The sequence below is a fragment of the Trachypithecus francoisi genome, unplaced genomic scaffold, assembly GCF_009764315.1.
Source record: "Trachypithecus francoisi isolate TF-2019V2 unplaced genomic scaffold, Tfra_2.0 Lachesis_group12, whole genome shotgun sequence".
In the NCBI taxonomy this organism is placed as follows: Eukaryota; Metazoa; Chordata; class Mammalia; order Primates; family Cercopithecidae; genus Trachypithecus; species Trachypithecus francoisi.
Window position 1 is genome coordinate 98,079,702 of NW_022681457.1, and position 24,292 is coordinate 98,103,993.

The 24,292-nt window shown below is 47.4% G+C and overlaps 1 protein-coding gene across 2 annotated transcripts in view; it reads right to left on the bottom strand.

The window, feature by feature from the left end:
• Nucleotides 1–3,159: 3,159 nt before the first annotated feature.
• ARID1A (AT-rich interaction domain 1A) overlaps nucleotides 3,160–24,292 on the bottom strand; it is an 87,032-nt gene continuing 65,899 nt past the window's right edge. The window contains exons 5-20 of one of the 2 annotated variants that reach the window (XM_033227632.1): nucleotides 23,919–24,159; nucleotides 23,540–23,629; nucleotides 22,693–22,860; nucleotides 21,692–22,004; nucleotides 18,874–19,019; nucleotides 18,674–18,783; nucleotides 17,245–17,454; nucleotides 13,300–13,507; nucleotides 12,002–12,134; nucleotides 11,645–11,820; nucleotides 11,132–11,282; nucleotides 10,915–11,049; nucleotides 10,734–10,830; nucleotides 9,416–10,307; nucleotides 8,928–9,058; nucleotides 3,160–5,337 (exon numbers count right to left, since the gene is read on the bottom strand). In XM_033227632.1, coding sequence (XP_033083523.1) covers nucleotides 3,604–5,337; nucleotides 8,928–9,058; nucleotides 9,416–10,307; nucleotides 10,734–10,830; nucleotides 10,915–11,049; nucleotides 11,132–11,282; nucleotides 11,645–11,820; nucleotides 12,002–12,134; nucleotides 13,300–13,507; nucleotides 17,245–17,454; nucleotides 18,674–18,783; nucleotides 18,874–19,019; nucleotides 21,692–22,004; nucleotides 22,693–22,860; nucleotides 23,540–23,629; nucleotides 23,919–24,159 — 4,935 coding nt within the window. In that variant the 3' untranslated portion in view covers nucleotides 3,160–3,603. The remainder of the gene's footprint in view (nucleotides 5,338–8,927; nucleotides 9,059–9,415; nucleotides 10,308–10,733; nucleotides 10,831–10,914; nucleotides 11,050–11,131; nucleotides 11,283–11,644; nucleotides 11,821–12,001; nucleotides 12,135–13,299; nucleotides 13,508–17,244; nucleotides 17,455–18,673; nucleotides 18,784–18,873; nucleotides 19,020–21,691; nucleotides 22,005–22,692; nucleotides 22,861–23,539; nucleotides 23,630–23,918; nucleotides 24,160–24,292) is intronic. The other variant, XM_033227633.1, reaches the window with a different exon arrangement.

Below are 24,292 nucleotides of genomic sequence, written 5' to 3' on the forward strand. Positions count from 1 at the left end.
TTTAGTGAGAAGGCCTTAGCCACTTGGGGGTGGCAGTGGCTGCAAGGCAAAAGAGCCAATGAGGTTTAGAGTATTGTTTAGGCTGGACTTGGCTGCTCTCCAGCTATGAAAGAAGGTTAAGGTCATTTGGGGGGTGGGGAGGGAGGAGCCTGGGAAAAGAACTACTGGCCACACCCCTGGGTTCTCTGTTGGCTAGGTTCTATTTACTTCTCAAAAGCAAATTACTCACAGCTCACTGGCCAGCAGTTCTCTTGGCCATGGTAACTCCAGTCAGAAACTGGAACCAGGCTAGGCTCTCCCTGCATTGCAGGAGAGCAGATGAAAGGAACCCAGGAAACCGAACTCCTAGGTAATGCTCCACACACAGTCCAGATATGCACCTTCTAGACTAGCAAACGGAGCTCGAGACCCAGAACAAAAATAGCCATTAGCAATATTGCTCACCAAAATTGTAGGTATGAAAAACTTCCCATTTAACTTTTTCTAGAAGAGTCCTAGGAAGGCATCTTGGTTGACAAAGGTTTTCCTCTCTCAATTGAGAAATACTAATTATTCAAATCCTGTTCCTGACCCAAATATTAACAGCCACACTTAGTCTGATGAACACTTGATTGAAATTCTTAGGACAATTTTACCTTGTGTTAAAGACAATAAAAACAAATCTTGCTTGCTGACCTCCACAGCTAGATCCCTTACTCCTGGTTGGGTTCTTATCCAGAAATTATGGACATCCAGAAAGACAGGACATTTTAGCTTTGGCATGTTCAAAGTAAACTCTCAAGCAGGGATGACAAGAAAGAAGGTAGTGTGGTATATTAAGAAAAGCATGATCCTTGGAGTCAGGTGGAACTTGCTTGGTGTATGAACTTAGTCTTTCACTTTTCTTAGCCTCTTTCTTCAACTGTAAAATGGGAGCCACATACTGACTTCACAGGCACAGGATTGTTGTAGGATTGTGATGTGTTATGTCCTTCTAGAATATAAGTAGGTACACAATAGAAAACTGTTGTTTCTTGTTTCAGATTTCACTTCTAAGTGTCCACAGTAATAGCATTTTTTCTCTTACTGCTTCTGATTTCTCCTGAGGAACTTGAGGCTTCTCAGTTTCCCTAAGTAAGGGGGTGAACAGAGAACTATACATGGTGACATTAACCTCATAAAAGCAACTGCATCTAGCCAACATTGACAATATCATTCAACTACTAAAGTAGATGCTATGTGCCAGGCTGTATGTTAGCACAGGGATGCACCAGAGAACAAACTAACCCTCCCGCCTCCCACAATTTACATTTCAGTGGAAGGTGACAGGTAAGTACAACATATAATAGGCCAGATGGTAACAAGTGCCACAGGAAAAATTAGGCAGACAAGGGAAATGTAGTGGGGGGCAGAGATTGCTATTCTAAGTAAGGTGACCAGGAAAAGTCTTACTTACATATTTGGACAAAGACTTGAAGCAGCTGAGGACTTGAGCCATGCAGTTATTTGGTGAGAGTAGGACGTACAAAGACTCCAAGGTGGAAGCATCTCTGTACAGTGGGGTGAGCAACGGGCAAGACAGATGGTGGAGGAACGGTAGAGGTAAGCTAGATTACTCAGGGCCTTGTAGGCCACTTTGAGTCTGGATTTTTACTTACTCAGAGCCAGAAGCACTGAAGGCATTTTATCTGATTTACCTTTTATAGGGGTCCTTTTGGTTGTTCTGTTGAGAATAGGTTCAACCAGGCAAAGCAGAAGCAGGGAGGCCAATTTGGAGGTATTTCAAGTATCCAAGATATGACAGTGTCTTGAACTACAGTAGTAGTGTGGGATTGAGGATTATTTTATGAAGAGTGCTAACAGATTGGATGTGGAAGTGAAAGAAGTCAAAGATTTTTTTTGCCAAGTGATAGAATGGAGTTGCCATTTACTGAAAGGACAACACAAAAAACCAAAACCATGGTAGAAGCAGGTTTCTAGTGGGGGAAGACAGGACATTTTAGCTTTGGCATGTTCAAAGTAAACTTCCAAGCAGGGATGACAAGAAGGTGGCTGAATGCTCTAGTCTGGAGTCAGGGAAAAGAGCCAGTCCAGAGATATTACAAGTGATTAAGTTGGAGGTTGCCGCCAGATAAATGGTTGTCTTATTTTGGACAGATGCCACTATTTAAGGGAGATCTCACACTAAGGGAGGTTTGCAAAAACAGGACTGCCTCCTACCCCCCGACAAAGGTCAGGTTTTAGTTTGAAAATAAAAAGCTTCACAAAAGTCTTACCAAGATTTAATGTACATTTATTCTTAACACGTGGAACATATAGTATAAAGATTTCATACTGAATAAATGATATTCATTAAGCCAAAAAAGGAAAAAAAGGAGGAATTTACATCAAGTTTTAGCTACATTGTTGAAATACAAATATGCAGATTTTATCACTGAAAAAATCTCAATTGTGTTTCTTCATCAGAACTTCAACTGAACCTAGAACTTTTTCACACCTCGATTAGAAAGAAAACAAAACAAAACAAAAACCCAGAAAAAAATAAACTATAAGTTGATTGGCTGCTGAGACAGCAAGGACTTTTTACAGAGACCTGTACAGCATCGCACCAAGAGGGGCGATGTCTGGCAAGAGATTAAATAGCTGTGTCTCGCTTTGTGCAGGTCACCAACTTGTTAACTCGTCATACTATAAAGGGGTAGCTGGGAGGAGGACCAAACTGTGGGGATCCAAGGGTATGTGCAATGTACAACGTCATATATATACACACGTGGCAGCGCAGCCGCTGCAGCTAAAGGTTAAAACCAGTTCTAAGAGGTGATCTCAGGGTTATTCATACAATCAAGGAGGAGAGAAAGAGGTCAGGGTGTTGTAGGTTCACACATGATACTTTGGGGGAAAAGCCTTTTTTTTTTCTCCTCAACGTTTAACTAAAAACATTTTTAAAAACTACAGCTTGCTGCTGACCCAGCGTTTTCTCTTGTTTCCATGTGAGACATTATTATTACAGTATGTTTACAGTATCAGGTGTACAGTACAGTACATGAAAGGGTCTACACTCTACTGCACAGGCCTCTCCAGTGAACAGGGTCTGTTCACAACTGCGAACTTCTTGGCTCCTGCAAGATTGTGAATGTACAACAATAAACCACACACAGTTCAGCAGTCACCTTTTTTGTCCTTCAGAATTTTTTTTTTTTGTATTTTTTTCCTTTTTTTTTTTTTTACCATTAAAAACAGTTATGAAATGTGGCGTCCCATTGATGCAAGGACTGGGAAAGCCATTTTTATTTTTTTTTTCCCCAAACTCACTGTAAACAACAGTAACTTTGGTTAAAATAAAAAAAGTCTTCTATGTAGGCAGAGCTTTGTCTTTTCAAAGAGGGTGGGGTGGGGTCCTGAGGGGAGTAAGGTGAGGACAAGGGACAGAAAGGCGTGAGGTGGTGGACGGGGGGAGGTGGAAGGAGGAAAGAGAAACAGGAGAGACTTTTTCCCAAGGGAGAAGCTGGACAGCACAGGGTAAACTGGATTCTGAGGTGGTTTTGCATAAATAAAGGGCAACAGTCAGTTTCTAAGTTCTCCACACACGCACACACACACAGGGGGGGAGGTGTCCCACGGCTGTCATGACTGGCCAATCAAAAACAGTACATCACAAATGACTTGTGAAACCAATGAGTTCATCAACGGTGATACCGAGATGTCCAACAGCCGTGATTCGTACAGAGTAAACTCTGAGTGGTTCTCGTCCACCTTGGCCAGGGCAAGCAGCGCGCGGGCAGCCCGCCGCATCATGTCCACACTGGTTGGCTCAAAGGGTGGGTTCTGCATGTGGAGGAGGCTGGCCTGGCTCTGCTGGAACTGCGTGGCGGCAAGGCTGTCCTCTAGGAAGCCCAGGAGGTTGCCAATACTGCCCTTCTGCACTGCAATGGCACGAGCTGCCAGGCTGTCCCCCTGAGCCAGGTTGGCCAGCAGTACCACAGCCATCTCCCGGCACACCGGGTTCTTTCGGTCACTGAGGAAGCGCACCATAGTGCTATACAACTTCTCCAGGCGACTGAAGGGGGGTGTGGCCAGAATCAGGTCCACATTGTTGTCCTGGATGCTGAGTTTGCTGAGGGTTTCCAAGACCAGTCTCTGCGGGGAAAGGACGGCATTGGGGCCCAGGGTGGAAAAGGGGTCCTGGGCTTCAGCTGAAGGGCAAACTGCCCAGTGTAGGAGTCCGTCCAGGACAGGCAGGCAAATGCTCTCAGGGTATGGGGATAGGTCCAACTGCCCCGAGATGTTGGCGAGTGTAACCAAGGTGTTTTCCCGGAGCATCTCCAAGCAGTCCCACCACCACTCCACTTTGTTGCAGCTCACCCCTTGGTCCTGTTCCTCCTCCTTCTCATAAGTTAGTGGTGCCTGCTTCCGTTCTGGGTGCTTGTGGTGCAGCAGGATCAGCTTGCCCAGGATAAGCAACAGCCCTGGGTGTTTGGACATCTCAAAGTCATTGCCTGGCACAAATGACAGGCTTCGAATGGTATTGGAGACACAGACACAGCGCTTGGCAAGAGAATCCTGCCAGTCCAGAAGGGTACACAGTGGGGTCTCATCCTTACTGTGGGGTTCATCCTCTAGGATCTTGATGTTCCGGTGGCTCTGTGCTGGGCTAATGCCGAATGGAAACTTGCCGCTCTCCTTGATGGCCTCTGAACTCTTAGCTCCATCCTCGGTCAAGGTGCTAGACCGAGTAGACAACATGTCATCCATAGTGGCTGTGATCCGTTTTTCTGGAGGTCCATCAGGCGGGGGTCCCTCCTGGTCTGTTGTCCCTGGCGTACCCTCTGCTGCTGTCACATGCTTCCGGGGGGCTGGTGGGCAGGGTGCATGAGGCCGGGAAGGCAGCAGCTCTGTCTTGCTCTCGAAGTGGGTCTGGATATGCTCAGTGGTGTCCCCCCCACCAATCCGCCAGTGCAGCAGGCCACTGTCAAACTCCTGCACACGCCCAAGCTTATCTGAGCAGTCCACCACAAAAGGATCATTCTTCTGTACGATCTTTACTGGAAGCTTGTCAAACTTACTGATCAGCTTCTCCTCACTATTCTCTGAAGCTGGCTTGTCCTTGCCTGAAAAGGCTATCTCCTCATCATTTTCAACTACTTCCTCTTCTTCTTTCTCTTCTAGTTTAGGACCTAGAAGTTCTTCTTCTTCTTCCCCACCCTCCATGGGAGCTGGACTAGACACCTTGCTGAACCTCCCAGGATCCAGTAGCGTTCTCTGTCCTGGGTCACCCACCTCATACTCCTTTAAAATGCCAAAGATCTCAATCAGGCATCGTCGGAAATATTCTACAAGGAGCTCTAGCAACCCTGGGAGCTAAAAAGAGAAAGAACAGGAAATAAATTAAGGGATTAAAGTGGTCAAAGAACAGAATCCTTGACTTGAGAGACCTCCCCAAGTCTTCTGTATCAGCTGGGAGAGGCAGAGTTGCTCCTTTCCCAAAGGTTCTCCACAGAGCAAACTGTTCATCTTAATCTCTTCTATGCCCAACACAAAGTTCTTTCTTCTGCCCAACCTACCTTCATGTAAGCCTATCTCCAGGAACACTAGCCAACAGCTTTGCACCTCACCCACCAGGGCCAATCATCTCTTAGCCTTCTCTTTTCCCAATCAATCTTCTGCTGTTCTTCACCAGGCCAGTTTTCAACCTGGTGGTCACTGCCATTATCTCCTTAAGGACACTCTCTCCATCTCACTGCCAAGTGGAACCCAAGCTTAGGCATGGTGACTCAAGCTAAGAGAAGAGAATGCAATGTGGGCAGATGTTCATGGCTCTCTTCTCTAAGCTCCCCAACAGTCCAGGGGGCTGGAACTCCATGGATCTTGCAGCATAAGGAGTGGAATGAGGCTTCAGCTCTCCAAACACTGGTCCAAACTGGTGCTATAGAGACCCAAATTCCACCTTGGATAATACATAGGCCATTTGTTTACCTCTAGAAGAAAACACTCCTCTCCAGTCATAATCTTTGGTTGAACAGTAGAGCAGATAGAAAAAAAGTAAGGGCTTTCAAATTAGATCTAGGAGCTGGAAGCAGTGGCTCACACCTGTAATCCCAACACTTTTTTTTTTTTTTTGAGACAAAGTCTCACTGTCATCCAGGCTGCAGTGTAGTGGTCTGATCTCAGCTGGCTGCAGCCTCCGCCTCCTGGGTTCAAGTGATTCTTCTCCTGCCTTAGCCTCCCGAGTAGCTGGGATTACAGGCGCCTGCCACCACGTCGGGATAGTGTGTGTGGTGTGGGGGGTGTGTGTGTGTGTGTGTGTGTATAATTTCTTTTTTTTTTTTGAGACAGAGTCCCGCTCTGTTGGCCAGGCTGGAGTGCAGTGGTGCAATCTCAGCTCACTGCAACCTCTGCCTCCTGGGTTCAAAGTGATTCTCCTCCCAAGTAGCTGGGATTACAGGTGTGCCACCAGGCCCGGCTAATTTTTATATTTTGGTAGATATGGGGTTTTACCATATTGGCCAGGCTGGTCTTGAACTCCTAACCTCAAGTGATCCACCCACCTTGGCCTCCCTCCCAAAGTGTTAGGATTACTGGCGTGAGCCACCACGCCCAGCCTAATTTCTGTATTTTTAGTAGAGATGGGGTTTCACCATGTTGGCCAAGCTGGTCTCAAACTCCTGACCTCAAGCGATCCTCCTGCCTTGGCCTCCTGAAGTGCTGGGATTACAGGCGTGAGCCACTGCACCCAGCTGGTAATCCCAACACTTTGGAAGGTTGAAGTGGGAGAATCACTTGAGCCTAGGAGTTTGAGAACAGCCTGGGCAACATAGTGAGACCGTGCCTCTACAAAAAATAAAGAAGTTAGCTAGGGCCTGGAGCGGTGGCTCACACCTGTAATCCTAGCACTTTGAGAGGCTGAGGCAGGTGAATCACTTGAGCCCAGGAGTTTGAGATCAGCCTGGGAAACATGGTGAAGCCCCATTTCTCAAAATAATAATAATAATAATAATAAATAATAATAATAATTAGCTGAGCATGATCATGTTGGCATGCACCTGTAGTCCTAGCTACTTGGGAAGCTGAGGTGGGAGGATCACCTGAGCCTGGAAGGTCGAGACTGCAGTGAGCTGTGATTGCACCACTGTACTCTAGCTTGAGTAATGGAGACCCTGTCTCAAAATAAATAAATAGCTGGACATGGTGCCATTTGCCTGTAGTCCCAGCTACTCAGAGGCTGAGGCAAGAGGATCGCTTGAGCCCAGAAGTTTGAGGCTGCAGTGAGCCATGAGGGCACTACTACACTCCAGCCTAGGTGCCAGAGTCTCTTAAAAAAAAAAAAAAAATTCTGGCTTTTCTAAGAAGCAGCTGTATAAAATAAAAATTCCTAAACTTTACAGGGTTATTCTGAGGTGTAAATGGGAGATGTCAAATACCTGGCATATGAAAATTGCTCTATCAAAATTTTTCCTTTCTCATGGTAGGCAATATTATGCAATGGAAATAAAATCAGGCTTAGGAATCAGATTCTACTGACAGCTATGTGAACCTCAACAAGGGTAAGACTCTGAGCCTATTTACTCATCCCTAAATGACCATATCTCCTGTCTCTGAGGGCTGTTGCTAAGATGACATGAAACAAAATATTAAGGACCTGGCACAAAATAAGAGCACAATAAATGGTAACTATTAATAAGTCAGCTCCTTGATATACAGGTTGGTAGGTATTAAAGATGATCACATCCTATGGAGGGTGGGTCTGAACAATCAGCTTTGTAAGAATATTGTTAAACAGGCCGGGCGCGGTGGCTCAAGCCTGTAATCCCAGCACTTTGGGAGGCCGAGACGGGCGGATCACGAGGTCAGGAGATCGAGACCATCCTGGCTAACACGGTGAAACCCCGTCTCTAGGCCGGGCGCGGTGGCTCAAGCCTGTAATCCCAGCACTTTGGAGGCCGAGGCGGGCGGATCACGAGGTCAGGAGATCGAGACCATCCTGGCTAACACGGTGAAACCCCGTCTCTACTAAAAATACAAAAACTAGCCGGGCGAGGTGGCGGGCGCCTGTAGTCCCAGCTACTCGGGAGGCTGAGGCAGGAGAATGGCGTAAACCCAGGAGGCGGAGCTTGCAGTGAGCTGAGATCCGGCCACTGCACTCCAGTCCGGGCGACAGAGCGAGACTCCGCCTCAAAAAAAAAAAAAAAAAAAAAGAAACCCCGTCTCTACTAAAAATACAAGAAAATTAGCCAGGCGAGGTGGCGGGCGCCTATAATCCCAGCTACTCGGGAGGCTGAGACAGGAGAATGGCGTGAACCCGGGAGGCGGAGCTTGCAGTGAGCTGAGATCTGGCCACAGCACTCCAGCCTGGGCGGCAGAGCGAGACTCCGTCTCAAAAAAAAAAAAGAATATTGTTAAACAACCAAATCCCCCATCCACTCTACATCTAAGGACACTAGGATCAACAAAGGCCCTTACTGTTCAGAGAAGAAAGGGAAAAATGGAAACAACGTACTCTACTCACTGATAAAAAGACCACAGATTCAGGCCAGGCCTGGTGGCTCACGCCTGTAATCCTAGCACTTTGGGAGGATTACTTGAACTCAGGAGTTCATGAACCTGGGCAACATAGTGAAACCTTGTCTCTATTAGAAAAAAAAAACAAGATTCTTCTAGAAAATGTGGTGTCCCCACTGGCATCAATAGAATCTGCATTCTTACTAACACTTCAAAGTGTCTCTCAAATTCCTTTTGAAGTCAATCCTGTGTTAAGGTATCATGTAAACAAATTATTATTGCTCTCAAGATCCTGGGCCCGTGCCCAGAGGCAAAGGAAGCAAAGTACTGGCATGGAAGATATCTACAAGAGTGAAAGAGAAAGACCATGGTGGCTAAAGATGAGACATTCCCATTGTCTACACTAAGAAGATCCCAAACCATCTCAGTCTTCCCCAGGCACTGATACTCACCTGACTGAGATTGAAGGTCATGATGCTGTTGTCATCATATAGCAGGATGTTGATGGTATCTAATGCCCATGTGCTCTCTGCCAGGAGACCAGACTTGAGGGACATCATTACCCGCCATGCCTCCGGGGTTCCTGAAATAAACCTCCATGTCCTCCATCCACCAAGCCCAGGTTGGCTGGAGGCATCCCCAGGGTTGCCCCATCAGTGAGGCTACTCTGAAGATAACACAAGGTAGAAGGCAGTTCCTGTCTGGGAGATGACACACACGAGCCCCTCATGGCTTCTAAGCTGTCTAGGACATCACTGCATGGCAATGTTTTGAAGGAAAACTTTTAGTTAGCTTATTTCTTCCTTTTCCAAAGTTCTTTGGTTCTATTTTAGTCAATACTGGACCAGATTCAACCTCATCCAGAATATTAAGGTGCAGGGAACAATGGACAAGACGGAAAGGGGCAGATTAGGCAACCAAATGAGGGAAATCTCCTTACCAATGTCTTTCATTGTGAGCCGCCTCCTCTGCTTCAACACAGGCTGTGTGGCTTCAACAGAGCCAGGTGGGAAGGTGATATCCCGCCGAATCATGGGGGGCTGCACAGGAGCAGGTGCTATGTGCGAGGCAGGTACTGGGGGACCTGCCTTCTGCATTTTCATCCCAGAGTGCAGGAATGGAGACTTGCTAGGAGAGGTGCGGTTCTCCATTGGCCGGGGCAGGGGAGCAGGGCTGGATACCTGAGGAATGTGATTCTGCATGCTTGGCGGGGGCTGGTAGTTAGATGGAGGGGGCCTTGTCATGGGGGGCACAGGGGCAGAGGGACCATATGGGGGCTGGCGTGTGCCATGGGAAGGCCACGGGCCTTCGTGGTTGGCCCTCTGATCTGTGTGCAGCATTTCATCTGTTCGGTTCACGCCATGATAGGCGGGGCCCTGGGGAGCAGAGCCCGTGCTCTGCCTGTTGGCATAATTATAGGTCATGTCATTACGCCCCTGCCACATGGTGCCTTGCTGAGCAACCTCAGCTGATGCCTGTATGGGGCCGCCCATCATTTGCGGTGGCATGTTTTGCTGGGCATTGGTGCCAGGGGGTGCAGAGACACGGTCTCGGCCAAACTGGAATGGAAATTGGTTCTGGGGGCCGCCTGCTGGTCGGCGCTCAGTAGCAGCGGTGGCAGTGGCAGGATAGGCATTGCCATACTGGTTGTATACATCTTGCTGAGGGGAAGGCTGGGCAGCTTGTTGCTGGCTGGCAGGCTGGGGCTGGGCTGGGGGCAACTGCTGCTGCTGAGGCTGCCCCTGCCCAGTGTTGTATGGCACGCTGTACATCTCCCCTTCATGCCGCTTGGCAGGAGGGCCATATGTGCCATCCATTGGCCGCTTGTAATTCTAAGGCAGAGACAAGCAGAGGGAAAGTTAATACTCTGCACTCAGGGACATAAAGCCCACAGATGCTGAGATGGCTACAACTAGATGCCTGGTGGCCATAGACTCCAAGGAAACATGGGAATCACCTTAACAAATTATCTTTTGAAGTTGTTTCCAAAAGCAACCGCCACTCTTTCTTCCCCTCCCTTGCTCTAAGTAGAAAAATATACAAAACCTAACAATCAAAATAAGGTCTATTTCTAGCCCCTTCCAACTCCAAGTAGAGAAGAGATTGAGGACTTGGCTCTTCAGGCAGGACTGGCCAGTCAGGTGAGAGAAGAATGCCAAAATATCTAAAGTGAGCTTCTTAGACTTTAACACGTTAGTTTACTAACTAGCTTTCAAGACGAACCTGCGTGCTTGTCCATTCCCAGCTACCCTCCTCACCTGCTGCTGCTGTTGATACATTGTGGTCTGCTGGCTGGGGAAGGGGCTGCCAGAAGGGGTACCTTGGGTGGAGAACTGATTGCCATAGGAATCATGTCTACAGGAGGCAAAGAAACACAGGATCAGCGTGGGCAGTGGCGAAGCCCGAGTCACAGTAGCACCAAGACCAGGCTTTACTCACCGTTGCTGCTGCTGCTGCTGCTGTGGGGGGTAGCGGCTAGGAGAATACATCCCCGAGTCTGGGTTGGAAGGCATGAGATTGGGCTGTGGGGCCCCAGTGCTCATGTTTCCCTCAGGCCCTATTCCAGGCTCCGTCCTAAACAAAATTGAAGAGACAGATTGGGCCCACTATAGCTTCAGGGTGCTGGCGGGTGGACAGGAGCTGGGGTCATGCTTACCTCACTCTGTCATAAGGACCTCCATAGGGATAGTGCTGTCGTGGTCCCATCGCCACATTTCCTAGCCCAGGGCCAGCAGCACGACTGTAGGGGTCACCCATCCCGCCGTTGGGGCCCTGCCCTGAGGACATGAAGGGATCACTCCCTGGAGCTGAGTGTAGAAAGGCAAGCAGTGAACAAACTGGTAAGTTGGCAAAGCTGGTAATATACATTTGTCTGCTCCAAAGACCCAGGCCCTCTTCAAGTTTGATCTCATTGTTTTCCAGACAAGTTCAAAACAGAGATCTAAAGAGGCCTCAACCAGGAAAAGGCATGTACTTGTTAAGGGATGACAAGGTGAGGTCAAGGAGGAGACAAGAAAGGAGGCAGGGATGAAGAGGGGTAGTTAGGGCAGGAAATGCATTATCTCAGAAGATGGCTCCACAAGAACCCTGAGCCACTCTCAAGATTTCCCCCCATTTCACTGGTCCCATCTTTACGAACACAAGTTCAAATAGCAATCAGATCAGTCACCTTTCCTCATGCTGCCATAAGGATCCTTATTTGGCTCATAGGACATGCGCCCCATCATGTCAGAGGTATTCATACTGGGCTGATACCCAGGGTTTGGAGTCATGGAATTCCGCTTCTGGAATGTGGAGTCACTTCCATCATTAAAGGCATCCTGGATCCCAACCGAATTGCTCCTGCTCCAGAGTGAGGAAAACCAATTAAACCACAAATAGACCAATTCCTCCAATATAACACAGGACACGCAGTAGTCACTGGCTGGGAAGGCAGAGGCAAGGACCACCCTTTGGCTGCAAAGAAGTTGCCATGCACTTATCTCCAGCCATCCTCCCAACCATCTGCCCCTGTTCTTGGCCATACCTCATGCCTGGCAATGGGGGGATCTGACTGTGTGGTGTGGATGCTGGAGTTGGTGGCTTTAAGTCTCCTCCTTCTGCCATGGAACTGCTGGTTGACTGAGGAGTCTGGGGCCCCTGCATAGATCCTGATCCCGCTGTGGACAGAGATACAATATGAGCAGTTTGCTTGGCATGAAAGTGTTTAACTCTCACACAAACACACGAATGACCCAGAATCTCTTTGGGAAAGTTCTTCCTAAGGCCTTTAAAGCCTGATCACCCTTCTTAGCAGAGGATCTACAAGGCCAGGTCATAAAGACGGGAATTTGAGGGTTTTGTAGCTCTTTGTTTTTGTTTTACATGTAGAAAAGAGGAGTGATGTGGCCATGACATCACCATGCTGGTGATTCCTTGAGTCACTGCCAGCTTCCCTGGCTATTTCTTTTCACTCCTCCAAAGGACCTTGTCTAACCTATGAAACCCTGTAATGCTGGTGCATGAGCTCCAGTCAGAGCCTCCCAAATCCTGGGTGGGAGGGGGTTCCAAATCTGGGATGTATTTTAGGAGTCTAGGAGCTTCTGTTCTGAAGCATCCAGCTTGGTGTCATCCCTCAAGTTCAAATGTTCTTCTAAGCTGATGAGTATAAAACTACTAGTAATTAATGTTTCCAATAGTTACCATTCCTGGCAGTAGATATCCCACTGCTGAGGCCTCCCCAGCTGATGAGTCATCTCAGGCACTCACTACACCCTCAGAGGTCAACACCAGGGCACATGTGTTTATACCCACCTTCCAGGCACCCTGGTCTTCTTCCCTCTCTAGGCTCGCCCTAGGCCTCAGCCTCCTCTCAGAAAGGAGGGTGGGCAGAGGCTCTCCCATTAGGGAGTTCCATTCATATCCCTTCCCCACTCCCTCCTTCCCATTCATTACCATCTCAGCTCCCTGGGGAATTCAGGGCTCTAGTCTGAGCTGCATTCTAAGGTGCTGACATCAAGGGGCCAAAGCTCCCAGATGGCCCTGTCTTGCTGCCATTTGTCAGTTCCCCCAACTCCTCCTGTGCCCCTCCCATTCACCACTTTACAAACATTTGGCAAGTTGCCAGCTGCACAACAAAAATTAAAATTTTAAGGGCTGCGGCAGAGTACCTCCCAAGGGAGTTTCCACTGCCCACTCTCTAGTCAGCCAACCTATTAAGCCCTGTGTTAGGGCAAGGCAGAGCACAGATCCTTGGCATATCCTATTGGAGGCAGGTACCACTGAATATGAGGCCAGGGCAACAGGCCCTCTCAGCCTTGGTGGGGCCACTGACCCCATCCTTACCAGGAGAGGGAGGCTGGATCTTGGGCTGCGACTTCTTGGAATCAGCAGCTGCAAAGATGTCTGGGGGAGGGTCTTCTCCCCGTTCAATCTTGCATTCAAAGGCATAGAGACACTGGATATACTGCTTTTTCAAGGAGCTTGCAGCACTGCTTGATGTGCCCACATTGAGGTTGGTTGCAAGTTCCCGCCATTTTTTGTTCTTGTTGACCTGTATAATCAAACCAAAAGAGTCGGGGTATATCTCCCGCCTGGTTTTCTGCCCGTAAGTCCCAAGCCCCATCAGGCTGAAAGGTATTCATCTTTGTAAAATCACAGTTCTTAGGTAATTTTAAAAGTTAAACTTGCTTGGTGGATACTCCACAAGAAGTGTTAAATCTGCAGCTGGCTTCGTTTTACCCCCAGGATGTTCCACTGCAACGATCAGACTGTGCTTATGCAAAACAGGGCAAATTTCACATTACTACTGGAACAGAATTCAGAGTCCAGTTTTTTAGTACACTGCTGAAAAATGGTGTACGAATCATCTGCGTATCTAAATACTTTTTTTTTTTTTTTGAGACAGAAAAAATAAATCTTGCTGTCGCCTAGGCTGGAATGCAGTGGCGCGATCTCAGCTCACTGCAACCTCTGCCTCCCGGGCTCAAGCGATTCTCTTATCTCAGCCTCCCCAGTAGCTGAGATTACAGGCGTGCACCACCACTTCTGGCTAATTTCTGTATTTTTAGTGGAGATGGGGTTTCACCATGTTGGCCAGGCTGGTCTCAAACTCCTGGCTTCAAGTCATCTACTCACCTCGGCCTCCTAAAGTGCTGGGATTACAGGCATGAGCCACTGTGCCTGGCCCTAAATCCTATTTTAAATGCACTAATAAAAACTAACATTTTATAAAATGGAGACTCGTGATAGTATCAATGACCACCCTGCTTGACTTGCTTTGTCAAACTGGGAATTTACACATCTGATTTTTTTCCTGGAATGGTGCTCCCTGCAAATTTGACATTCTTGTGCCACTGCTCTCCTAACATATCTCACTGACAAATAACCACAGATCCCTTTCCCTTACCAGTCACTGTCCTGATGGTCCAGGTGTTCAGGGTCTTATTTATTTATTTATTTAGAGACAGAGTCTCACTTTGTCACCCAGGCTGGAGTGTAGTGGCGCCATTTCTGCTCACTGCAACCTCCTCCTCCTGGGTTCAAGTGATTCTCCTGCCTCAGTCTGCCAAGCAGTGGGACTACAGGCGCCTGCCACCACGCCCCACTAATTTTTATATTTTTAGTAGAGACAAGGTTTGGCCATGTTGGCCAGGCTGGTCTCAGACCTCAGATGATCCGCCCGTCTCAGCCTCCCAAAGTGCTGGGATTACAGGTGTGAGTCACTGTGCCTGGCCCAGGGCCTTATTATGACTTTTTTTTTTTTTTTTGAGACGGAGTCTCGCTTTGTCGCCTAGGCTGGAGTGCAGTGGCACGATCTCGGCTCACTGCAAGCTCCGCCTCCTGGGTTCATGCCATTCTCCTGCCTCAGCCTCCGAGTAGCTGGGACTACAGGCGCCCGCCACCACACCCGGCTCATTTTTTTGTATTTTTAGTAGAGACGGGGTTTCACCATGTTAGCCAGGATGGTCTCGATCTCCTGACCTCGTGATCCGCCCGCCTTGGCCTCCCAAAGTGCTGGGATTACAGGTGTGAGCCACTGTACCCGGCCTTATGACTTTTGTATCTCCCCAGCAGCCAACCTACAGTTCTGCCTCCTTCCCTCAGCTTCAGGGCACACTGACCAAGCCCATTCCCCAGATGCTCCCTACAATTAGTCTTTCTGCTCTAGATGGACAGGTCTCCTTCTTCATGTATTCTTTTTTTTTTTTTTTTTTTTTTGAGACGGAGTCTTGCTCTGCCACCCAGGCTGGAGTGCAGTGGCCGGCTCTCAGCTCACTGCAAGCTCCGCCTCCCGGGTTCACGCCATTCTCCTGTCTCAGCCTCCCGAGTAGCTGGGACTACAGGCGCCCGCCTCGTCGCCCGGCTAGTTTTTTGTATTTTTTAGTAGAGACGGGGTTTCACCGTATTAGCCAGGATGGTCTCGATCTCCTGACCTCGTGATCCGCCCGTCTCGGCCTCCCAAAGTGCTGGGATTACAGGCTTGAGCCACCGCGCCCGGCCTTCATGTATTCTTACGCTTATTCATCTACCATATGGTAAACCTATTCCCCCAAGCCCTGAGAACAAGGGTTTTCCAGTCCCCATACACAAAGGAAGTTCAGTAAGTCGTAATGTCTGCTGATACGGTACCCATGACACTAGAAAGAAGAGTTTCAACAGGCACAGAGGGGGACAACCTCGATGGGGCAGAGGTGACTAGGAATACTTCTTAAGAGTGGGTAACACCTGAGCTAAGTCTTCATGGTTGGAGATGGCCTTGGTGGGAAATATCCAGACTCTCTCCCATCTCCGTGGCATCTAGGCCAGTCTACTGGATTGGCCACTCTTCCACCTAAACCTTAGTAATTCTTTAGATAAGCTCAAGATGCAGCTTTGCTTTCTTGGAGCCTTCACAAACTAACTTATAAAAAGCACTCTTTTGCCCCTGAATTATCACTGTCTTATAAAAGTTCAATTACAAGGCATTTTAAAGGTTTGCATCCTTTTGCAATCTGGAAGACAGATTCAGACATCAGAATTCTCTCTGTATCTCATCCTAGGTTCACTGAACCCTGAAGCTCACCCAATCAGAAGTGAGCGAAACCTAACCAAAGCTCCCCTTCCCTATAGGCAGGGAAGACTTGACTATGAGATCTGAGTATCAGGGAGAATGGCAGGAATATGCGTGGAGTCACCTCAAAAGCCTTCCATGGCTTTGCTTCTCATGCCAGTTATGTGGCAGTATGCACATGTCTTGTTTTGTTTTGTTTTCCTTTGTGGGGGAGGGGAATAAAGCCTGAAGGGAGAAGGAATTCATAACTGACTGTTGGCTGGCTTCATTCCAATCACTTTCTTTTCTGCTGGTGACAGCTGTTTTCCTCTTCTGATTTAGAAGGTCTGGAATAAGTCCCTCCCTGCCACGCCTCCCCGAGCTCAGCCACAAACTGATCCAACAGCAGGCTTCTGGTCTGGTGACTACAGAACACACACAGGAGGAAAGTCTGCAAGGCACACTCCGCTGTCTGTCTCTGCTGCCTCACCTGTTTGCCTCCTGGGCTGAGTCTACAAAATTGTAAGGTATCAGAGTAGGCGCAAGCTCTGGGTGGTGTCCACTTCAGGTTTTCATTTAAGTTTCCCATACAGAAAAACTAAACACATCATTTCCTACTACTTCTTCCTTTATAATAAACTATTTCTACTCAACAGTTCCTGAAATCCTATCTCTACTGGGAAGATTCCAGGAATGGGAAGATCTACTTATACTCTGGCTACCTCTGTACCATCTTGCAGGCCGATTTATGTGGCAGAAACCTTGCTGAAAGTCAAGGTTATTTCTAATTTTTGATAGTCTAGTGAGTTATATACTGTTACATAGTGTTTGTATTTTACAAATAAGAAAATTAAGGTTCAGAGTGGTTACACATCTTAAGGTCATATATGTTGTAAGTGGGTAAGAAGGGATTCAAAACCAGGTCCATCTCTCCAAATCCTGTCTTTGCTACTATGCCAAACTGCCTCCCATGGAATCAGAATGCCCACAGACTTTCCCTAGCTTTGCATCTCAGTGGGACCCTAGATACACGGTAAACTTACTGCTAATACCTCATACTACCAGGGAGGTCTGTGCTTCCTGCCTTATCTTCTGGGAAACCTGTGCTCCCTGGTCTATCAATATTATCAATATTCAACTCAGAGAGCAGGAGAGGATGATGTCCCTGTGGGATGCATGCTACCACGTGAAGCCAGTGAGTACCTAGAAAGGGGTTTGTGGAAACCACAGGGGCAGTCAAGTGTCAGGCACCCACTCACCTGAGTCAATCCACCAATCTCCTTCACAGACACATAGAGGCGATAGAGGTCCAGAGGTTTCCTACCCACAGCAGGCAGATTTGTCATGCCCATGGCCTTCTCCTCAGTGAAGGCCAGATAACGGTCCACCCACATCTTCCTCTCAGGCTCACCACCCAGCTCATACAACTTGGTGATCTTCTCATTGGTTGTAGTAGAAGAACTGGATTTCTGGAAGGTTCAGGTCAAAATTCATAGGAATGGGTCAGATTCAACGCCTATGCTAAGGGTCTCAGAAGTCTCTTGACTGGAGCAGTGTTAAAGCTTCTTACTCTGGGGTGGTCACTAACACCTGCCCTGCCTTCACAAGGTTGAAGGGCCAAAAAAGAACCAAATTTTTTTTTCCTATAAAGGAAGGAAGCTAACACTGAATATGTTATGTACTGGGTGGGATGCTAGATGCCTTTATATATTAGGTATTATAAAATTATCCCCATTTTTAAAGATAAGGAAGCAGGCACCAGGAGGCAAAGTGTAAGATCTCACAGCTTTTAAGTGGCAGGCTGAGGATTAAATCCTTGTCCATCTGACATCAAAGCCACTACTACTCCCACACTACTACCCAGGAGCCTGAACATACTTAGGTACTATGTTTTAGAAAATCGAAAAACTCACAACATGATCTTGAGGCAATGGGATGGACTAAAATGAAAATAAACTCTTTGCCTCTTCTAAAGAAAGGAAGGGTTTCCCACCTGGTTGAAGGGCTTTGGATATCATCCTGTCCAAGACAGGAGGATGGTCAAAAGGGCTGGGAGCTAGAGGTGAAGACTCACAGGAGGTAACAGCTATGATTTTTATTTTCCCTACATATATAGATAGGGAAAGTGAGGTATGGCCAAGGACAGAAATATTTCAAATGACCCAAATGCTGAGTAGGACCCATTACTACTGCACAGCCTAACAGCACACCCAGGACCAACCTAAGGGAAGCCAAGGACTCAAGCCTCATGTGCCTTATTGCCTTCTTTACAGAACATAGGGTACCATTCCTGCTGCCACGAGTAAGGTTCAGGAAGAGAAGAGCAACTAGTTGCCCATGGCACACCCCATCTATCAATGCTTGAGTACAGGAGGCACGGTTTCACAGAGGGCACCAGCCAAACAGTACAGAGAGTTTGATGCTGCAGGGTCTGCCATTTCCCCCATAACAAACAGCTGTGAGAATATTATGTTATTTACCAGGATCTCTTAGACCAACCCAGACCCAACTCACTGAGCTATTATTCTGAGACCCTTCATGATAAGAGGAGGCAACAGCAGCTTTTTCAGAGACTATCTAGTCCGGTGTCATAAAAGGCTGGGATCTTGTCTCTCTCTTTTCTTTTTCCTTCCTATCACTGAAAAAGATAGGACACAAAATTGAAAGAGACAACACAAAAATTGCTACCTTGGATTTGGATTCTGTCTTGGGTGTCCCGTCTGCCTTGTTGTTCATTTTGGTGGCTGGAGTTAACTTGACATCCCCAAGGCCCATCATCTCTGGGCTGGCTGCCATCCCTGTAAAAGAGAAAAAAATTCTCAAGACCAGTAAGTTTAGCTGTGATGTGACTCTTGAAGAAATCTCTAGTGAGAATGACTAGCACTTACCTGCAGAATTGTTGGCCATGGTTCCACCCATGGAATATGGGGGTCCCTGAGGGTTGATCATGCCAGCCATACTATTAATCCCTTGTCCATAAGGAGGTCCAGTTCCCATCATGCCCCCTTGATTCATATTGGGGTAGCCTGGCGGCCTAAGGAAGAAGATGGAAAGTGAGAGAGACTAAGGTTAGACTCTGGGCTTTTAGATTTGAACTTGAGCCAAATAGTGCTGTGTGATCATCTAGTTAGGATTAAAAGGAAAACAATGATGGGTCCCCAAAACTAGAACTATGGAACATCCGGATATTATTTTTCTTTATTTTCTTGAGATAGGGTATTGCTCTGGCACCCTGGCTGGAGTGCAGTGGTGTGATCATAGCTTTCTGCAGCCTTAAACTCCTGAGCTCAAACGATCTGCCTTCTTCAGCCTCCTGAGTGCCTAAGACTATGAGGCATGCACCACCATGTCCAGCTAACACCCAGATTTTCTTATCTTCTACATCCCACAAAAGATATTAAGAGAGTTCAAGTTCTGGATAGCAAACAATAGTTTATTTAATTTTTTTTTTTTTTTTTGAGACAGTCTTGCTCTGTTGCCCAGGCTGGAGCGCAGTGGCGTGATCTCGGCTCGCTGCAAGCTCCGCCTCCCAGGTTCACGCCATTCTCCTGCCTCAGCCTCCCAAGTAGCTGGGACTACAGGCACCCGCCACCATGCCAGGCTAATTTTTTGTACTTTTAGTAGAGACAGAGTTTCCCTGTATTAGCCAGGATGGTCTCAATGTCCTGTCCTCGTGATCCGCCTGCCTTGGCCTCCCAAAGTGCTGGGATCATAGGGGTGAGCCACTATGCCCGGCCAATTTTTTTTTTTTTGTTTAGATGGGAGTTTCATTCTTGTCGCCCAGGCTGGAGTGCAATGGTGCGATCTCAGCTCACTGCAACCTGCAACCTCCACCTCCCAGGTACAAGCGATTCTCCTGCCTCAGCCTCCCAAGTAGCTGGGATTACAGGTGCCCACCACCATGCCTGGCTAATTTTTTGTATTTTTAGTAGAGATGGGGTTTCGCCATGCTGGGCAGGCTGGTCTTGAACTCCTGACCTCAGGTCATCCACCTGCCTCGGTACCCCAAAGTGCTAGGATAACAGGAGTGAGCCACCACACCCAGCCACGATAGCTGAATTTCAAAGGGTACAATTCTTTGAAGCAGAGCCCTGCTGTGTCTTTTAAGTACTGCCTTCCTCAAAGCCACCTCCAAAGTCAAGTTGTATTTCCATTTAAGGGCCCTCTCTGTGGCAAGACATAGATGAAATGCCGAACTGTACCACTTTTTGTCATGCTAAATTCCGAACTGGAACCCTCAGCATATCACCCAGAGGTGGCTTTGCATTATTTCTTGATGGGCTAATGCAAACTTTGCACTTCCATCTTTCTGAAGTTCTACCAAATCCACCTCTTTATAGTCAATCACCCTATTTTACCTTGGTTCATCAACAACTCAATAAGATTTAGTGGCCAAAGTAGTCATTAAACCTAATCACGTGAGCCTTCTGCACTCTAGCACCAGAGTCAACACACAGGACCACATAAAACAGTAAGAGAAATGGCAAACCACAAGCTTACCATTTGCTATTTCTAACACCAAAGATCCAAAACATACGTATCATTAAGAATCCTTTTGGAAACCAAAATGTTGACTGATAGAAGTTAAACCACCTACTCTGAACACTTATTTTGCAAATCAAAATAAGCTGTCTTTAGCCCTGACAACATAGTGAGACCCCATATCTATTTAAAAAAAAAAAAAAAAAAAAGAGGCTGGGCATGGTGGATCATGCCTAGCACTTTGGGAGGCCAACGCAGGCAGCTCGCTTGAGGTCAGGAGTTCGAGACCAGCCTGGCTAACATGGTGAAACCCAGTATCTACTAAAAATATAAAAATTAACAGGGCATGGTGGCAGGTGCCTGTAATCCCAGCTACTCAGGAGGCTGAGGCAGGAGAATCGCTTGAACTGGGAAGCAGAGGTTGCAGTGAGCTGAAAGTGCACCACTGCACTCCAGCTTGGGCAACAGAGTGAGACTCTGTCTCAAAATAAGTAAATAAATAAATAAAAATAAAAAATAAAAAATAAAATTAGCCGTGTGTGGTGGTGTGTGCCTGTAGTCCCAACTACTCAGAAGGCTGAGGTGGGAGGATCACTTAAGCCTGGGAGGTCAAGGCTGCAGTGAATTATGGTCATGCCACTGCAATTCAGTCTGGGGAACAGAGCAAGGCCCTGTCTCAAAAGATCCCAAAACTAAACAAAACACTCCACAAAAACCTTTTCTCTTTTCTTCTCTTTTTTTCTTTCAGTCTCGTTCTGTCGCCCAGGCTGGAGTGCAGTGGCACAATCTCGGCTCACTGCAACCTCCGCCTCCTGGGTTCAAGCGATTCTCCTGCCTCAGCCTCCTGAGTAGCTGGGATCACAGGCATGCACCACCACGCCTGGCTAATTTTGTATTTTTAGTATAGACGGGGTTTCACCATATAGGTCAGGCTGGTCTCAAACTTCTGACCTCATGATCTGCCCGCCTTGGCCTCCCACAGTGCTAGGATTACAGGCGTGAGCCACCACGCCCGGCCAAAACCCTGTCTTTTATAAAGCTCTTTACATATCATGTTTAGTCATGTGAAATTTCAGACCCATCTAAGACATGTAAGAATTAACACTTCATACACACACACCCATTTTCCCCCCCCCGATTTAGGTCCAGAAGCATCTCAATAATCTGAGTGGGTCTACAATACATTTTCTAGAACTGACACCCTCTCCACTTCCTAGGCCTTACCTGTTTTGGATAGAGTTGGCAGCAACATGCATGGCGACAGCAGTTTCTTGGGTTTTCCGGTTCATGCCCCCTGGTGGAGGACACATCCCTGACCCAACCTGAGGTGGCATATTGGCCATGTTAGGGCCATAAGGCCGGTTGCCCATGGAGGCGTGACTCATCCTCCCTGGAGGGAGTGTGCCGTAAGGTGGGATGCCAGGCTGTCCATGCATCTGACCTCCGGCACCCATGGGGTTTATGCCTCCAGCCATGCCTGCACTGGGGTAGTTGGCATTGGGCAAGGCATTATAGTTTGGCTGCCTGGGGTAGCCACCTGAGAGGGGAGGAAGAGAAGACAGAGACTTGGTTAGTGACTCACCAGCAACTCACTAGTATCTCTCAACTCTAGAACACCAAACAATGTCATTCAATATTTTGGTTAGGAAAGAGACCAACTTCATGGTAGCCTTTATCTCCATGAGAAAAAGTGGGGGGTGCCAGAAGCATGTAAAGGCAGGTCAGTTATCCCCTCCATCTTAAAGGCAGCACAGAGCAAGGCTGGCTTTGCTGCCACACAGGCACTTCAACTTCCAGAAGAAGATAACTTCCTTTCTGTCTCCATACTCTGTGTAAGATACTCAACTTTTGATCTGCCTAGGGTTGCAATTTTGAGCAAAGATCTATTCCATTATGACTTATTCACTAAAAATAATTTTAAAAAAGTAATAACCAATAGCTACCATGTATTAATTGTCTGTGCTCAATGGTGGAGTAAACACCTTATCTCCATTTTTACAAATGAAACAGAGGCTCAGTGAAATTGAAAGACTTTCTCATGGTGACAGAGTAAGTGGAGACAAATGGAATCTTTCCTTGCCCTTCTTCAAGGGCCTGGCCTGGGTGGATTTAAGGCAAAGGACAGCCCTTCTCTCACAAGGTTACAAGCTAGATGGCAACATATCAGACAAGGAACTGTTTTCTCCTCTCACCCCTATCTACTCCTAACTGGGTAGTATACTAACCTTGTGGGCCATACTGACCCCCCTGGGGACCATAGCTCCCCATGGAGTTCTGCTGGTAGGAGCCCATGCCTGTGTGTATCTGTCCTCCGGAAGGCTGACGCGGAGATAAGGCTGAGCCGGGCTGGGGGGAACTGTACTGGGGCATCTGGGGGTTCCTCTGCATATAACCTATTTGTGGGTAGTATCCATATAGTTATTAGCTTTATACAATGCGAACAAATGCTCTCCCTCCTTATCCTGGGACTTTACCATCTACATTTTCTTTAGCAGCTACTTGCATGGAGTCTCTATCTGATTTTCTATATAGTGGTATGTCATTTTAGGCAGGCACCTTCAGAGTGACATAAGCCATTAACCAGGGCATGCCAACTGTTCCTGCTAAATGGAGGTTTGAAAAGACAAAGAGGAATGACAAAAACCAAAATGAATGACTTAATGAGTGAAGACCAAATGTTGAGTCTTCAGCAACTGCCGACCACATGAGGCAAAATGTAAGGGGGCAACCATCAAAACAGAGACAAGTACTGAGAAATGGAGACACTAACATGGCCAAGCCCACTCTAACTTCACAATTTGCTGCTGGGTCTCAGCACAAAGAAGTAGTAAGTGTTTGAGATTGTATATCTGCTAATTACCCTGATCTGATCACTATACGTTATATCTATTGAAACATCACTATGTTCCCCATAAGTAAGTACAATTATCATGTCAACTTTTAAATATAAAAACAATTTGCTGCAGGGATTGTCCTAAGCTTCATGGTCAAACAGCTCTCTAAAAGCTACTGCATAGGGCACTCAAATGTCTGCCCTAGCTCCCTGCCCCTCCCCAACACCCAGGCTCTCACCTCGATCTTGGGCAATGCTTGATTGGTTCATGGAAGGATGCATGATGCTGTCCGACTGGCCACTGGGTGGCCGAGGTGGCATCTGGTTGCCTGCTCCAGACAAAGAACAACATAAGAATATCATGGCTAAGCCTGGGAATTCTAGCTAGGTAGTCAATTCAGAGCTAGAAATGGCTCATGGAGAGGCCAAGTACCTCCCAGTATCACACACAAAGAGATCCAGCCAACAGGTTCCAATCTCCCTTCTCCAAATGCTAAGGGGGAAACTATGCAGGCATGAGCCAGAGATGCTTTCTCTGAGAGGGGAAGACTAGGATTCCTTAATATTACTGGGGGCAGTCACCTTTCCCTCTCCCTAAAGCCCAGCACTTGAGGGTACCTGGCACTGCAGCAGGCGAGAGTGGTCCTGAGCGAGACTGAGCAACACTGGCGGGAGAGCCAACAGGGGACGGGGAGGGGCCTCGGATGCCAGGCAGGTGAGGGGAAGTATGAGGAGAAAAAGGAGACTGAGCTGGATTACTCTGCTCTCCTTGGCTGCTGGAAATCCCTGATGTGCTCACTCCAGGACTCAGAGCTCCTTCTGTCCCCATGGGGAGGTCATCTATTGAACCAGATAGATCCTAGAACATATATATAAGAACATGGATTAGTAATATTAGGCAGAAAGATTCTACTATCAATAATCCTACTACTTGCTTAGCATTTTCCTTAAATAATCAAGAGCAAATACATCACACACATTCTTTAGTCATA